Source organism: Misgurnus anguillicaudatus, unplaced genomic scaffold (genome assembly GCF_027580225.2).
Source record: "Misgurnus anguillicaudatus unplaced genomic scaffold, ASM2758022v2 HiC_scaffold_31, whole genome shotgun sequence".
In the NCBI taxonomy this organism is placed as follows: Eukaryota; Metazoa; Chordata; class Actinopteri; order Cypriniformes; family Cobitidae; genus Misgurnus; species Misgurnus anguillicaudatus.
The window spans coordinates 3,129,067-3,144,654 of NW_027395281.1; the positions used below are offsets into that span (position 1 = coordinate 3,129,067).

General features: G+C 40.0%; 1 protein-coding gene across 1 annotated transcript in view; it reads left to right on the forward strand.

Annotated features, from left to right (window-relative positions):
* LOC141362968 (uncharacterized) overlaps positions 1 to 15,588 on the forward strand; it is a 30,565-nt gene that overhangs the window by 14,195 nt on the left and 782 nt on the right. Inside the window, exons 8-13 of the mRNA XM_073865291.1 lie at positions 10,330 to 10,434; positions 11,798 to 11,902; positions 12,148 to 12,252; positions 14,819 to 14,923; positions 15,164 to 15,268; positions 15,388 to 15,492. Of these exons, the coding sequence (XP_073721392.1) occupies positions 10,330 to 10,434; positions 11,798 to 11,902; positions 12,148 to 12,252; positions 14,819 to 14,923; positions 15,164 to 15,268; positions 15,388 to 15,492 (630 nt within the window). The remainder of the gene's footprint in view (positions 1 to 10,329; positions 10,435 to 11,797; positions 11,903 to 12,147; positions 12,253 to 14,818; positions 14,924 to 15,163; positions 15,269 to 15,387; positions 15,493 to 15,588) is intronic.

A 15,588-nucleotide genomic window follows, 5' to 3' on the forward strand; every position in this document is an offset into this window, starting at 1 on the left:
CTGCAACCTGAGCAGCCTCCTAGCTGCTACAAGCACCCTCTGAAAGTGGCAGTGGAGGGTAGAGCACACAGCCCCACCCCTCCCCCTGCCTGCAGAAGAGTGTCTGATACCAGGCACTGTTGCACTTTTCAACCACATGGGGAAGCTGTAAGTCATTTTACATGGAAACTACATAGTGTTGCTTTAATAAACTAAGACGTAGGCTATTTAATAAAGCGTATTCATCTGTCAATATGAAACGCGACTTGGCCATTCTAATTAATGAACGGAAGAACGCGTATCAACCACCGTTACTGTAAAATATGCACATATGTCCATTTAAACTCAATTTTTGTCAAATGTGGATTATGTCATTACACTGGCAAGAATATGGTTACATGTAAAGATGCCGTACCAAGTATGACAACACTACATTCAACAGCGTTTATAATACAGTGTTTTTTTCACTTCCTGAAAAGTAACCGTTTTGGACATACGTGAGTTTCATCGGGCAGCGACGATATACTAGTGACATAAATTACTTCCTCACGTTGATTCTCACGTTCAAATTTCCAAGATCGCTGTCGTAAGAAGAAGGTTATAAGCGAAGCAAAATTTCTCTCGTGTTTGGCATTGAAATCCTCTATGAAGGCGAGTATTTTTTTGTTTCAAACCAAATACTTTTGATAGAATATACATTTAACTTGAATTAGGTGAAGTTTGGGATTGATTGTAACATTCGCATGTGCTTTTTTAAGATCCGCAAGTGACGTTGTTGTCAAAAGCAGAATCGCCCATTCAATCATATTGGCTTCCAAAACTTCTCAGTTTTCATCAATCCGTGCATTATATTTCAAAGTAATCATACAGAACGAAGGATTAGAATCTCTAGATTACATTATTGGCATAATTTTGTCAAACATATAAATAAATACATGCATGCAACATGCATGCATTAATTGATTTATTAATGATAAATAACATAATCATCAATTAATGTATTAATAATATCTGACCATTTAAATTGCTCGCCAGCATTATTAGTTAATTAAGAAATATTAAAGAAACAATTAAATGTTTCTTTAATATAGACCAGTTCAAATGATGTAAACAACAGTGGTCCAGAAACACTTCCTGTTACAGTTTGTGACAGTTATTTTTTATTTCACATATTATTATCTTTAAGATATTTGTTTAACTTCAGTTAATTCAGGTTTATATGTTCTGTTGGTTTATTTTATCCCAACGTTTATCTAGTGTTAAAAAACGGAAACAGGAAGTGCTTCTGGACCAGTGTTGTTTACATCTTTTGAAATGGTTTATATAAAAATATAGCTTTTATTTGAGAAGGCTTTGATTTCATATGGAAAGATATGCGTGGATTGATGCTCTCGGTTTCATTAATTAGTGGTTAATCAAAAATAATAACATTTATATATATATATATATATATATACCTTTTAAAAAGATGTTGTCAGGTTTTGCAGAACACGAACCCAATTGCAGACAAACGTTGTACAAAACACTGAACTTTATTAAATAAACAGAAAAACAATACCCACAAGGGGGCAAAATGTAACAACCAAGATACACTATTCACTGACTAGACTAGACTCACAACAAATAAAAACTGGACATCAACTAGACTACAAATAACTTGACTAGGTTTGAAATACACGACAACGTACTCACAGGTAATTTAGACGAAGCACAAGCACAGGACAATGAATACAAGAGGATTAAATAGGGGAGCAAATCAAGAGGGGAACAGGTGACATGAATCAAACAATAATGGGATGATTAACAAGGAAACAAGGGGGCGGGGTCAGGAGACGAGACAGAAAGCACATGGCAATAAAAAAACAAAGCCAGTGCTCTCACACAAAACATTGGGCTGCCATGATCCTGTCACTATGACTTAAAAACTGTGACTTGAAGACAGGACCATGACAGGACCCTCCCCTTAAGGGACGCCACCTGGCGTCCCCCAAGGGAACACACTAGACACAAGACAAGACATACTGCATACAGGACAAAAACCATGAAAACATCACAAAAATCAAAAGAGGCAGACAAGCAATAACAACAAAAGGGTTGGGGTGTGACAACAAAAACACCACACAAGGAAGGGGTGGTGGAGGAGCAACAAAGTTCATGTGAGGAAGTCCAGGCAGGGTAGAGCTGGGTGGGCAAGGGGCCTTGGGTCCTGAGGGGGAGGTAGAGGGCTTGGGACGAGGAGTCCGGGTAGGCTTGGGGGTCTTGGTTGGTGAGACAGGTGCAAAAGGGGCAGACTGAGGCAAGGCTGAGGCAGGGAGGACAGGAGGCACAATGGGGAACAAGATAGGGTCTCCGGGCAGGAAAGGGGCAGACACAGGAGCCATGACAGGGGGCGCTGCGGCCGGCAGCGGGGACGAGACAGGGACCATGACAGGGGGCGCTGCGGCCGGCAGCGGGGACGAGACAGAGACCATGACAGGGGGCGCTGCGGCCGGCAGCGGGGACGGCTGGGGCTGCAGCGGTGGCTGCGCAGACGGCAGGGGCTGCAGCGGTGGCTGCGCAGACGGCAGGGGCTGCAGCGGTGGCTGCGCAGACGGCAGCCCTCTCCTCCTCCTCTTCTTGTGTGGACGAGCTGCAGAGAGTGGAGGAGGGGGCGCGACCAACTCGGAGGAGGACCCCCCAGACGAAGACTCCCAGGAGATCCTCCTCTCTCGCTTCCCTCGAAGGGACATAGGTGGGAAGGAGATCTCTGGAGCTGTAGGAGAAAGTTCTGGACCCCCGGGCGCCAACACTCCCATGATACGTCCCTCCGGGATAGATGAGAGGGGCACAGGCTCGACAGCTCTGGTCGGGTTCCGCCTGGAGTTAATCCCGGGTCCATAAACGAGAGGATCATACCAAATAGGACCCGGTTCACACTCCAGGATGAAACCCCGACCTCTCCTCGCCAGACGGCGGTTCATGTCTGCTGGGTTCTTTGTTGGCTTGTGCTTCTGTCAGGTTTTGCAGAACACGAACCCAATTGCAGACAAACGTTGAACAAAACACTGAACTTTATTAAATAAACAGAAAAACAATACCCACAAGGGGGCAAAATGTAACAACCAAGATACACTATTCACTGACTAGACTAGACTCACAACAAATAAAAACTGGACATCAACTAGACTACAAATAACTTGACTAGGTTTGAAATACACGACAACGTACTCACAGGTAATTTAGACGAAGCACAAGCACAGGACAATGAATACAAGAGGATTAAATAGGGGAGCAAATCAAGAGGGGAACAGGTGACATGAATCAAACAATAATGGGATGATTAACAAGGAAACAAGGGGGCGGGGTCAGGAGACGAGACAGAAAGCACATGGCAATGAAAAAACAAAGCCAGTGCTCTCACACAAAACATTGGGCTGCCATGATCCTGTCACTATGACTTAAAAACTGTGACTTGAAGACAGGACCATGACAGATGTCATCTTAATCTTGTTGGGCTTTTAATTACCTGCAATGTGGTGTTTGAATTATGCAAATAGACCAAGAAATGAGAAAGTTATGATATTTTAAAGTGTTTGGTCAAGCGGAAGAGGTCACAGTTTTTCATAGTTTACCGTTTTAATTGGGTACAAAAATGCCCCCTAATTTTCGAGTTAAAAAATTCCATAACTTTCTTAATAATTATCCGATTTTAATAATTTAAAAACCATGTTAAAGTTATTTTTATTATCTATCATATGGTTATAATTATATATGAATTTTCTAGTATTTATATTTTTTGTCACATACCTAGAATAAAACAGGAGTAAAAGTGACTTGAGTTAAAAGTGCATTCAGTGTGAAGCAGCAGTAAATGCAGAGTTAAACAGATGTGTTTTTAATCTAGATTTAAAAGTGTTTACTGTTGAAGCACATCTGATCTCTTCTGGAAGCTGATTCCAGCTAGAGGTGGCATAATAACTAAATGCTGACGCACTTTGTTTTGAGTGAACCCTTGGTATTTCTAACTGACCTGATCCTAATGATCTGAGTTATCTTTTATGTTTATTCAGTTAGCATATCTGTCATGTATTTGGGTCCTAAGCCATGAAGTGATTTATAAACGAGTAACAATACTTTAAAATCTATTCTAAATGTAACAGGTAGCCAGTGTAAGGACCTGAGGATTGGAGTAATGTGCTCAGATTTTTTGGTTCTGGTCAGAATTCTGGCAGCAGTGTTTTGTATGAGCTGCAGCTGTCTAATGGTCTTTTTGGGGATCCCAGTAAGAAGTCCATTGCAGTAATCCACCCTGCTGGTGATGAAAGCATGAACAAGTTTCTTTAAGTCCTGTCTTGAGACAAAACAGCTAATTCTGGCAATATTTCTGAGATGGTAGTAAGCTGATTTGCTTATCGCTTTCACGTGACTACTGAAATTAAGGTCAGACTCTAAAATAACACCAAGATTTCTGACTTTATTTTGTGTCTTTAGACCCCTAGAGTCAAGGCATGTGTTAACTTTGAGAGTTTCATCTTTATTTCCAAATACAATGACTTCAGTTTTGTCTTTGTTTAACTGGAGGAAATTTTGACGCATCCAACAGTTAATTTCATCAATGCATTTACATAGAGAGTCAATGGGGCTGTAGTCATTGGGTGACAGGGCTAAGTATGTCTGGCTGTCATCTGCATAGCTGTGGTAAGCAATTTGGTTCTTTTTCATTATTTGACCAAGTGGGAGCATATACAAATTAAACAGAAGCGGTGCAAGAATTGAACCCTGTGGGACTCCACATGTCATGGGTGTCCACTCAGATTTATGGTTACCTATGCTCACATAGTAACCTCTTCCCTGTAGGTAGGATTTAAACCATTTGAGGACCATCCCAGAGAGCCCTACCCAGTTTTCCAGTCTATGTAAGAGTATGGTGTGATCTACTGTGTCAAAGGCAGCACTAAGATCTAGTAGCACCAGCACTGATATTTTACCTGAATCAGAGTTTAAGCAAATATCATTTATTATCTTTATGAGCACTGTCTCTGTGCTGTGATGCTGACGGAAACCAGATTAAAAATTGTCCAGATAGCCATTTGAGTTTAAAGGGACCAGGGCTCTAGAGTGCGACCTAATTTCTCAATGGTGCGACTTAAAAAAATATCAGGTCGCACTGGTGCGACCAGGAGTTCGAGGGAAAAAGCCATGGTCCAGATCTACGTGTGTGTACGTTTAAAAATGCGTGTGCGCTCCAGTCAGAGAGAGAGAGAGAGAGAGAGAGAGAGAGAGAGAGAGAGAGGGAGAGAGAGAGAGAGAGGCGAGTCCGTCAGATAAATAGAGTGGATGTAGCCGCGGATGATAAGAGAAGAGGAAAAGAACGATTGATTGCCTGATCCGTCCGAAGATCATAACCAATGCTCTGACATCAACCTCCCGTCACATCAGGTCCGAACCCGAAGACGGAATGAATTAGGTAATGAGCCTCTTACAATCGAGTCAGAGCCAAAGCATAATTCTTTTGAAGAAAATTATTTGAACGTAACCCCGAACAGCAATGTCGCGTGCCGTGCGCCAAATGTATAGAAAAAAGCCAGGAGTCAGGACCGCTGTTTTTTTCATAATCTTACTTCCAAATCTAATCCTATAAACTTTTCGGTGTTTGCTGTAGGCTATCGCTATCACCGCCCTGCCAGACTGTCTTAAATAGAGAAATAAGTTAATTCCTTGATTTGCGTTGTTGATTCATTTATAAATAATTCCCCCAAGGGTTTAGTTTATGCGCAAAAAGCATTAAAATGAATAGAACATGATGATTACATCTTTCTTTTGTGAAAAAAATAATAAAATAATTAAGCCTACATGAAATGTGTTTAACTTAAATATTAGCAAATTAACAAAACAAATTCAAAAGTAGCCTATAGCCTATATGAGTTTATTTATTGTGTGACGCGCTCCAAATCCGATGCAGCACAAAAAACTTTTTTATGCAATCTCATCACGCGTTTCATGCCATCACCGGCGGGGGTTTACGCAGGGCAGCGAGAAAAATACATTAAACTTTAAACATTGAACATTCTACTTGAGTTTTTTTGGACATCCCTTTGGAATCATTGCAATCATATCATCAATTTAAAAGGTATAAATATAAGCGCAGTGTTCAAACACTGCTGACCGATCAGCTGTCAATCTGCCGACCCTCACAAAGTTTCACATTAAATGTTAATATATTTGTCAAGTCATGGTCCTGTGCTTATTTCTGTCAATGTTCTGCATGAAGATCTTTAAAGGTTTCTACTTACTTCACGATTTGCGGTGCGGCCGGTCGCAGTCTTTATGTAAAACGGGCGGGTATGAAATAAATTGACAAAAATGACAATTCTGTCATCATTAACTCTCCCTCATTTTGTTACAAACCTGTATAAATTTCTTTGTTCTGATAAACACGAAGCAAGATATTTTGAGGAATGTTAATAACCAAACCAAGCATGAGCCCCATTCACTTCTATAGTAGGAAAAAATAATACTATGGAAGTGAATAGGGCTCATGAATGGTTTGGTTACAAACATTCCTCAAAATATTTTCATTCATGTTCACCAGAACAAAGACATTTATACAGGTTTGTAACAACATGAAAGTGAGTAAATTATGACAGAATTTTCATTTTTGGGTGAACTATAAATCCGATGCGGTCAAAAATTAGGGTGCACCTAACTTTTGTGCTGGTGCACCTGAGAAAAAATGTTAGGCGCACCAGTGCAACCAGTGCAAAAAGTTAGTCTAGAGCCCTGGGGACCATTTAAAATATCCGCCAAAAAAAAATCAATTCATACTCCACACTCCAAACAGACGGGGGCAGTATACCTCCAGAAAATGAGTTGGTCTATTTTAATTTAGCAGCTGCAAATTTAGCAGCATATATCAAGTTTGATTTACATTAGCAACTAAGTTATCATTAGTCACAAAAAAAAACATTCAGTCTCATTAAAATTGCAATGTTTTCCGCTACGTTTCGTGCGTCCATTTGGTGTTCATTATCATTGAAGACATTTCAAGCTTCTTAGCTAATGTTACATTTTAGCCTCAGCTTGGTAGATAACGGGTGAAAACCGGATCGGTCCGTGGGTAGAGCTAACTATTAAACGCTAACAGCTAAGGATGCGCGATAATTTGCATGCGATAGTCATTGCGCTTCTCGTCAGTGAAGCCGGTTTCTTGATTAAAAGTGAATCGCCATTAGCTGCTTTCAGATGGAGCCACATTTACTGCACAAAGCCGTAGTTCATGTACAAGCTGAGCATAGGTTATCGCAATGCCTATTATAAGTGAACTTCTAGCGAAATACTAACAGCATCTTACTTACCAATCGAAAAGAAATGTTGTCATTTCGGAGTCGAACCTCATTTCTTTCATGTCCAGCGATGAAAAGCAGTGCCAGTATTTACTCTGGTTCGGTTCCTTTATTTATCATATTTTATTTGTGAATCCGAGCGCGTTGTTCCCTGCAGCAAATGGTTGTGGTAGTGGTAAATGTCTCTTGCTTTAGCCATTCTTCCGCTCTCTTCCCTGAACTGAAATACGTCCGAAAACCCTATTGCAAGGCAGGAAGGCATGTCCGAATCCATGGCTGTCCGAATTGCATTTCTCTGAGCTGCCTTCATGCTTCTTAAGTCAACAAGTCAGCTTCGGACGCAGCGGTAGTAGTAGAGGGCTGTAGTGCCAGAGCCATAGAAGGATATGGCTCTGTGTAGTCCCACACACGCGACTTATTCGTGTATTGCAGTTTGGCTGGCGGTTATGTGCGTGGCCCGCATACCGCCTCCCATGGTCGAAACTGGTATTACAACACCAGTCGGGCTGTAGCTAGTAATTTAGCATGCTAATTCAGATTGATATTTCTGCAGCACTATACCTTGTCATTTTTTTAATGACATCTTTGCCCTTATTTCTTCTCATTCTTTTGATGCGTGTAGCTAATTTTCTAAAATCTTTTACCTCAATTATTACAAATGGCACCTTTAAGAATTTGTTCAGCTGATTGAAAACAACCTTTTCAATGATCTTGCCTATAAACGGAAGATTTGAGATTGGTCTGTAGTTGTTAAATATGGTTTTGTCTAGGTTACTCTTTTTTAGGAGAGGCTTAACAACTGCTGTTTTTAATGACTCTGGAAAGGTGCCTGTGATCAGAGAGGTATTTACTATTTTTAAGAGGTCAGTTTCTAAGCAGTTAAGTACCTTTTTGAGAAAAGATGTGGGGAGTGTGTCAAGGCTGCAAGTTGATGCTTTAAGATGTTGTACTGTTTCTTCCAAGGTTTTTATATCAATTATGTCAAATTCTGAGAGAATGGCTAATTTCTGAGATTGTTGCAATGATATCTGACTGACCACAGTACAATATGAGGCCGTATTGATCGTCATTCTGATATTACTGATCTTCTCAGAGAAAAAAGTTGCAAACTCATTGCATTTGTTGTCAGAGAGCATTTCACTGGGAACTTGATTTGGGGGGTTTGTTAGTCTCTCTACAGTAGCAAAAAGAGTGCGAGTGTTGTTTATGTTGTTTTATAAAACGGCTCGTTCTGGTTCTTCATTCTGATTGGTTGAAACGCGTTCTAAGCCGTGATAAAATACCCCGGTAAACCCACGGTTCAGACCGCATTACAAGTATCACTGCGCTTGTATCAATTTTTCTACCTTTGCACAATTATGGCGATATCCAGATAAATGTCAATAAATATTGTTGAGTCATTTCGTCAATAAAGAGAAAACGTTCTCCGTTGTTTTATTATCCACTAGATGGCAATCTTACCCTAACAACACCCCTTAGCTGTTATAAAATGCACTGGTAACCCACTGCTTCCTGGGGTTTATTGCTTTAATTTATAATTTTGGAGAAGAAGGTCTGTCTAGCTGTGCCTAGTTCTACGTTGAAAGCACGAAGACTTAGCCTGGGTGCCAGCCGATCTTAGCCCCGCCCACAACTTTTTAAAAGACGGGAAGATCGGTCTGGGGTTTCTGCGTTGAGGAGCTACTATGCTAGACCCAAAGCTGGTCGAACCAATCAAATTGTCAGGGCGGGCTTTATACGATGATGGACAGATAATCAACAGTAACGTAATCAACCACTTCACCAAAGAGCGCGTGTGTTCAAACTGTTTACAACGAAATGGCTGCCGCTGTAGAGTTCAGATGTGTGGATTCTGACATTGAGTCTGTTCTAAAGGATATCGACAGAGCATTGATTTTAAAAGAGGAACAGAGAAACGCCAGCAAGGCATTTGTTGATGTTTTTGGCGTCCTTCCTATGGGATTCGGCAAAAGTTGGTCGCAACTGAAATGGGTATCACGGCGATGCAACTCGGCGTGCATGACAAGATGGATATAATTAGCGGTCGTTGCCAGCTTCTTTTCGGAAGCCCGGAATCGCGGCTGCTGAATAAGTGGAGGGACATGCTAGGCTCCAATATTTTCAAGCCAACGTAATGGGTATCGTCGTGGATGAAGTTCACCTAACGTACAAATGGTAAGAGATAGTCTGACTGTATGACTTAGTAAATACTTCATGTTGTGATATAAACGAAATGCTGTAAACATAGTAGGTGTTGATGTACGTTCGCTAACTCAGACTTATAATTGTAGCGAAATAACTAGCAGTTCGATCAGGCTGCAAAAGACGTAATTTCAACATACGTCACACACTCCATTGCTCTGATTGGTCGTAGGTCTATCCAATTGAGTGCCGACTGCAGAGGCATTTTTCGGTTGAGACACACCTCATAATTATAGCTCAATGGAGCGGTATCAGACTCAAATTCTGACTAGAATTGAGTATGACAACGTCAGGCTAACGAAGACTGTCCTTATAGATGCTATAATGTACTTCAAGTTTTGTTTTCCACCACATACGTTCAGCTTTTCTGCATGTTCTTTTCATGCGCTGTACTGCTGTTGTGTTTCTCCAGGGGGCTTTACGTCTGCCAGTGATCACCCTGACCTTTACTGGAGCTATACCATCAATGGCATCTTTAACTTTTATGTTAAAGTTTTCAAGCAGAACATCAACAGAGTCTGCCGATATATTTGGCAACATTGATATAACATTCATAAATACCTCACTGGTGATCTCATTTATGAACCTTTTTTTGACATAGACAGATCTAGCATCAGTGGCAGGACAGATCAATAAATCAAAGTTATCAAATCAAAATATTCAAAAGACTGGTAATCACCAAGTTACACTTGCTTGCAAGGCATCTTTGAATAAAGCAGCTATTTAGACTGTGTTAGGTGTACACATGCACTGTTGTCTGATTATAATGTCTGCTCACAGATTAGTATGTAGTAAAACATTTTTTCTTTGTTTTTTGCTTTATTAGTGATAGATCAGGATCACCTGTATCCAGTTCTGTGTCTATAAAGAGTGACTGCTCCATTGGTATTCCACCAAACCTCACTGAAGAAACACCAACAGCTGTTAAAAGGTATTTCATGTGTTTTTAATTGATGGTCACATTTAGGTGGTGTTTACATTAGAGCGTTTGTATTTAAAAAATGTTCTTAAAAGGCATTTTAAAATGAAAACAATCCTTGTCTATACTGGAATTTCAAAAAATGTCTTTGTCCACATTATACAACCATCAACACATGAAACATGACCCACCCACACTGGGATGCACATAAAGGTGTAAAATAACTTATTACTCTAATAACAGCTTACCTTAAGTGCATATATGCAGCCTAGGGGTGTGCGATATTGGAAAAAATTCATATCTGAATAATTTTGCAGATTACGATAACCGACGTCCCCTTCAAAATGTATTTGTGAAAGTCTTATATTGTTCCAGCTCCCTCCCACAACATATTATTATGATGAATGGGTTAATGTTGATGTTATTAAGCAAACAGAAAAGTCTTTATGATTCAAAACGGAAGCATGCAAGTAAACCATGCTAAACAGTAGCATACATGAAGCAAAAATAGAATTATAATACAAGACAGCAAATGCAAACTTCTGTCAAACATAAGAGGTGATGCATTTAGCCTACATAAACTTCTATTGCTTTAATGTAGCATGTACAAATGTAAGAAAAAGAGCCATCAAAGTGCCCAGGTTGAGAAAAGATAAGGAGAAACGTACAGAGGATAAAAGTATGTATACTGCTATATATAATGAAGTATATAATGAAGTATAATACAAAAGTATTAGGATCACTTTTACTTATTCATAATTTCCCACATATAATAGCAAATTCATTAAAACTGTGGAACAACAAAAATGGAACATAATAAAGTCAATATTATGACAGAAGACAATCCAAAATAAATAAATAAAAACCGAAACACTTACTGGTGGTAATTTTTTTATAATAGTTTATAAATGTATACAGAAATTTAATTTGTTAGTTTAGTGCAAGGTTTTAATAGGCCTTATTTAAAGAACTTTTATAAAATAATGTATATTTAAAAGATAAAAAAACTGCTTATATATTTTCAAGTATTATTATACATAAAATAATAGAATTTAAACAGTACATTTACAAAAATATTGTACTTTTTTTAACCAAAAATAGCTCTGCAGCCCTCCAATGAAATGTCAATCTCAGAAATGGCTGTTTGAGACCCCTGGTCTAGATGAAAGCGATTCGGACATAAACACATTAATGTAATCAGGGCCTTAGACTGTTAAGGGTCAGGTGTACTTTATTTTTGTAACGCAGTGTTACTGCAGTGTCCACTGTGTGTCTGTAGTCAATCCCTTACACATGCACTGTTGTCTGGTTATAATGTCTGATCACAGATTAGTATGTATTAAAATATTTTTCTCTCGGTTTTTTGGTTCATAAGTGAGAGATCAGGATCACCTGTATCCAGTTCTGTGTCTATAAAGAGTGACTGCTCCATTGGTGTTCCACCAAACCTCAGTGAAGAAACACCAACAGCTACTAAAAGGTATTTCATGTGTTTCTTATTACTGGTCACATCTTAACTGTGTTAAGGGTCAGGTGTAATTTATTGTTTGTGACATCTCGCTTACAGCAGAGTTGTGCACAGTATGAGTTGTGTGTAGATTGCCATGAGAAAGTGTTGCTGTAGTATCCACCGTCTGTCTGCAGTCAATCCCTTACACATGCACTGTTGTCTGGTTATACTAACTGATCACAGATTATTACAGTTTATTTTTTGTGTGTCATTAGTGAGAGATCAGGATCACCTGTATCCAGTTCTGTGTCTATAAAGAGTGACTGCTCCATTGGTATTCCACCAAACCTCAGTGAAGAAACACCAACAGCTACTAAAAGGTATTTCATGTGTTTCTTATTCATGGTCACATTTAGACCATGTGTTAAGGGTCAGGTGTAATTTATTTTTTTGTTTACAAACCCCCAAAACTTTACTCAACAATTTCTCTACTTCCTGCTTGGCTAATGTTCGGACGCTTTTACTTGCGCTCTGTGCTTTGCGCTTTTGCTTTTTCACTTTTATCTTTTGATTTAACTAACAGCAGTTCAGCACAGTGCTCAAACTAAACAATTGAGCACTTAAACTAAAACGACAAATTCCTGGAACTTTATTGATATTTGGAATGTTGAACAACTTGGGGAATTTGTCATTGCGGTCTACTAGTCTGTTATTGCCGGCAGTTGACATTCCTAAAACAGGACAACACCGCTGCCCACACTCAAACAGAAGAAAAAATGCCTTCTTTTGGATCCACCTGCTGCTCGAACTGCCACAGACTTTTACAAAAGATTGCAGTTCTCGAAACAAAGTTACTTGTGGCGCTGCCGACCCTGCCAGAACATACAGCGGAGCTTCATCGTGGTCCTTCTCAACATAAAGCTGGTGAGTCCTGTGAACCTAATGCTTATAAACAGGTCATAGTGAGCTCAGAGAAACCTAAAGTAATCGAGGACACAAACCGATGGCATAAACAGGGTGCGAGACCCAAAAGTGCTAAAGACATTAGACTGTCACGAGTGTCACAAATTGCTGCATTAGCATCATCTACCCCAGATATGGGTACAACTCGAGTAGCCAATATTGATATTCTTTCACCCCCTGTACGGCTTGAAAATAGATTTGAAGCACTAATGAGTTTGGGTGAAGAATCCCCAAATGTTAATGGACACAGATCACATCAGCCAGTAACTTACAGAGCTAACAGACGCTCAACATCATATAGGCAGCGGCGCTCCGCTCAGACAGCAGCGAGCCAAACACGCTAATAGTGGGTGACAATATTATCAGAAACTTTGAAAGCAAGGCTACCCGTACATACTGTTTTCCTTGGGCAATGGTTTCTGATGTTAACAAGGAACTTTGCAACATTCTGATGAAACATAAGTCTGTCAGTCAGATTGTCATACATGTTGGAAAGAGAAAGATATTCGGAAAGAGCAGTCTGAGCTCCTTAAGAGGGATTTCAATGAACTTTTTGAAACACTTGCAAGACTGAAAGTTCAAACTTTCATCAATGGACCTCTCCCAGCCCGAGGAACAAATATGTTCTCTCGGCTACTAAGTTTAAATACATGGCTGCAAAAAGCTGCACCATGAGAGGACTGAATTACATTGACAATTTCAATATCTTCAGAAGTCAAAAGCAACTTTTTAACACAGATGATATCCACCCAAACAAACTAGGTGCTAGGTGGCTTAAAAACAGTATATTTCCTTCATCAGCTGAGTGTGCCAATCCACTCATGAACGGCCTAAATGACCACAGGATTTTACACCAGCACCTGGATGGACATTCAGATGACAAGGATAAAACTCTGCAGTCACAACAACTACTGTTCACAGACACAGCTCAGGCTGAGCCCTGCCCACAGACCTCGCTACAGCTGGATTGTGAATCAACACCCAAGGACGTTTCTATGGATAACAACCAGAAAAGGCATGATAACACTCCCCAGCCTTCAGGAACACCAGAATCACAGCTGATGTCATCACATTCTCTCTCCCTTTCTCCAACATCACCACTTCTGGGCTTTTCAGAGAAAATGGAGAAACTGGTATCTGCTGGAACAAAGCTCTCCCACTCTATTGCTGCGAGTCCCCAAATATCAACCAAGAAACGGCGGGCTCCTCAACCACCAAAGCCTTCGGGCCCAGCCCGCCCTCCCCCTCCATCTGAGAGAGCACTCCGACCTCTGCCTCAACGTCAGGGATCACACCAGCCCTCATCTGCAAACAGCACTGGTAACTGATATGTGTTGGGTCCCCGCTATGACAGCAGTAACAATCATAAACATTTACATAACAAGCAGGAGCCCAATGTCCTTTTAGCTTTCCCTATCTCTGTCCTGATATGTGATAGATGGCAATTCTATCTAATCTACTGCCTTTTAGACATCATCCTGACATTGATACAGGGCCAAAAACAGTTACTGTTAAGTTAGCACTTCTGAACATCCGTCAACTAAAGAACAAATCATTTTTAGTTAATGATCTTATCACCACTAACAACCTGGACTTTATGTTTCTAAATGAAACCTGGTAAGATGACAGCTGCAGCGTACATTATACATTATAGCATCTATAAGGACCAGTGATGCGCGGGTTGATCCGAAATAAGCGGGTGCCTGCGGTCATCCGTGGTTACCCGTTGTTATGAGTCATCCAAAAATATTTTTCATGATATTCGGGTTGGGGTCAGTCGGGTCGTTTGAAATAAATATGCCAGTTAACTATTTTAAACAATTACTACTTTTAAAAAATGCAGGCCAGGGAGCGGGTCGGGTACACTTTTTTTTTTTTTTTTTGCAGTCGATCACTTACACATGCACTGTTGTCTGCTTATAATGTCTGATCACAGATTAGTATGTATTAAAATATTTTTCTCTCGATTTTTTGCTTTATTAGTGAGAGATCAGGATCACCTGTATCCAGTTCTGTATCTCTAAAGAGTGACTGCTCCATTGGTATTCCACCAAACCTCAGTGAAGAAACACCAACAGCTACTAAAAGGTATTTCATGTGTTTCTAATTGATGGTCACATTTAGACTGTGTTAAGGGTCAGGTGTACTTTCTTTTTGTGACGTCTCACTTACAGTAGAGTTATGTATCAGTTCAGTGTGAATTGACATGAGAAAGTGTTGCTGTAGTGTCCACCGTCTGTCTGCAGTCAATCCCTTACACATGCACTGTTGTCTGCTTATAATGTCTGATCACAGATTATTACAGTTTCTTTTTTTGTGTGTCATTAGTGAGAGATCAGGATCACCTGTATCCAGTTCTGTGTCTATAAAGAGTGACTGCTCCATTGGTATTCCACCAAACCTCAGTGAAGAAACACCAACAGCTACTAAAAGGTATTTCATGTGTTTCTAATTGATGGTCACATTTAGACTGTGTCAGGTGTACACATGCACTGTTGTCTGCTTATATTAACTGATCACAGATTATTACAGTTTCTTTTTTGCTTTATTAGTGAGAGATCAGGATCACCTGTATCCAGTTCTGTATCTCTAAAGAGTGACTGCTCCATTGGTATTCCACCAAACCTCAGTGAAGAAACACCAACAGCTACTAAAAGGTATTTCATGTGTTTCTAATTGATGGTCACATTTAGACTGTGTCAGGTGTACACATGCACTGTTGTCTGCTTATATTAACTGATCACAGATTATTA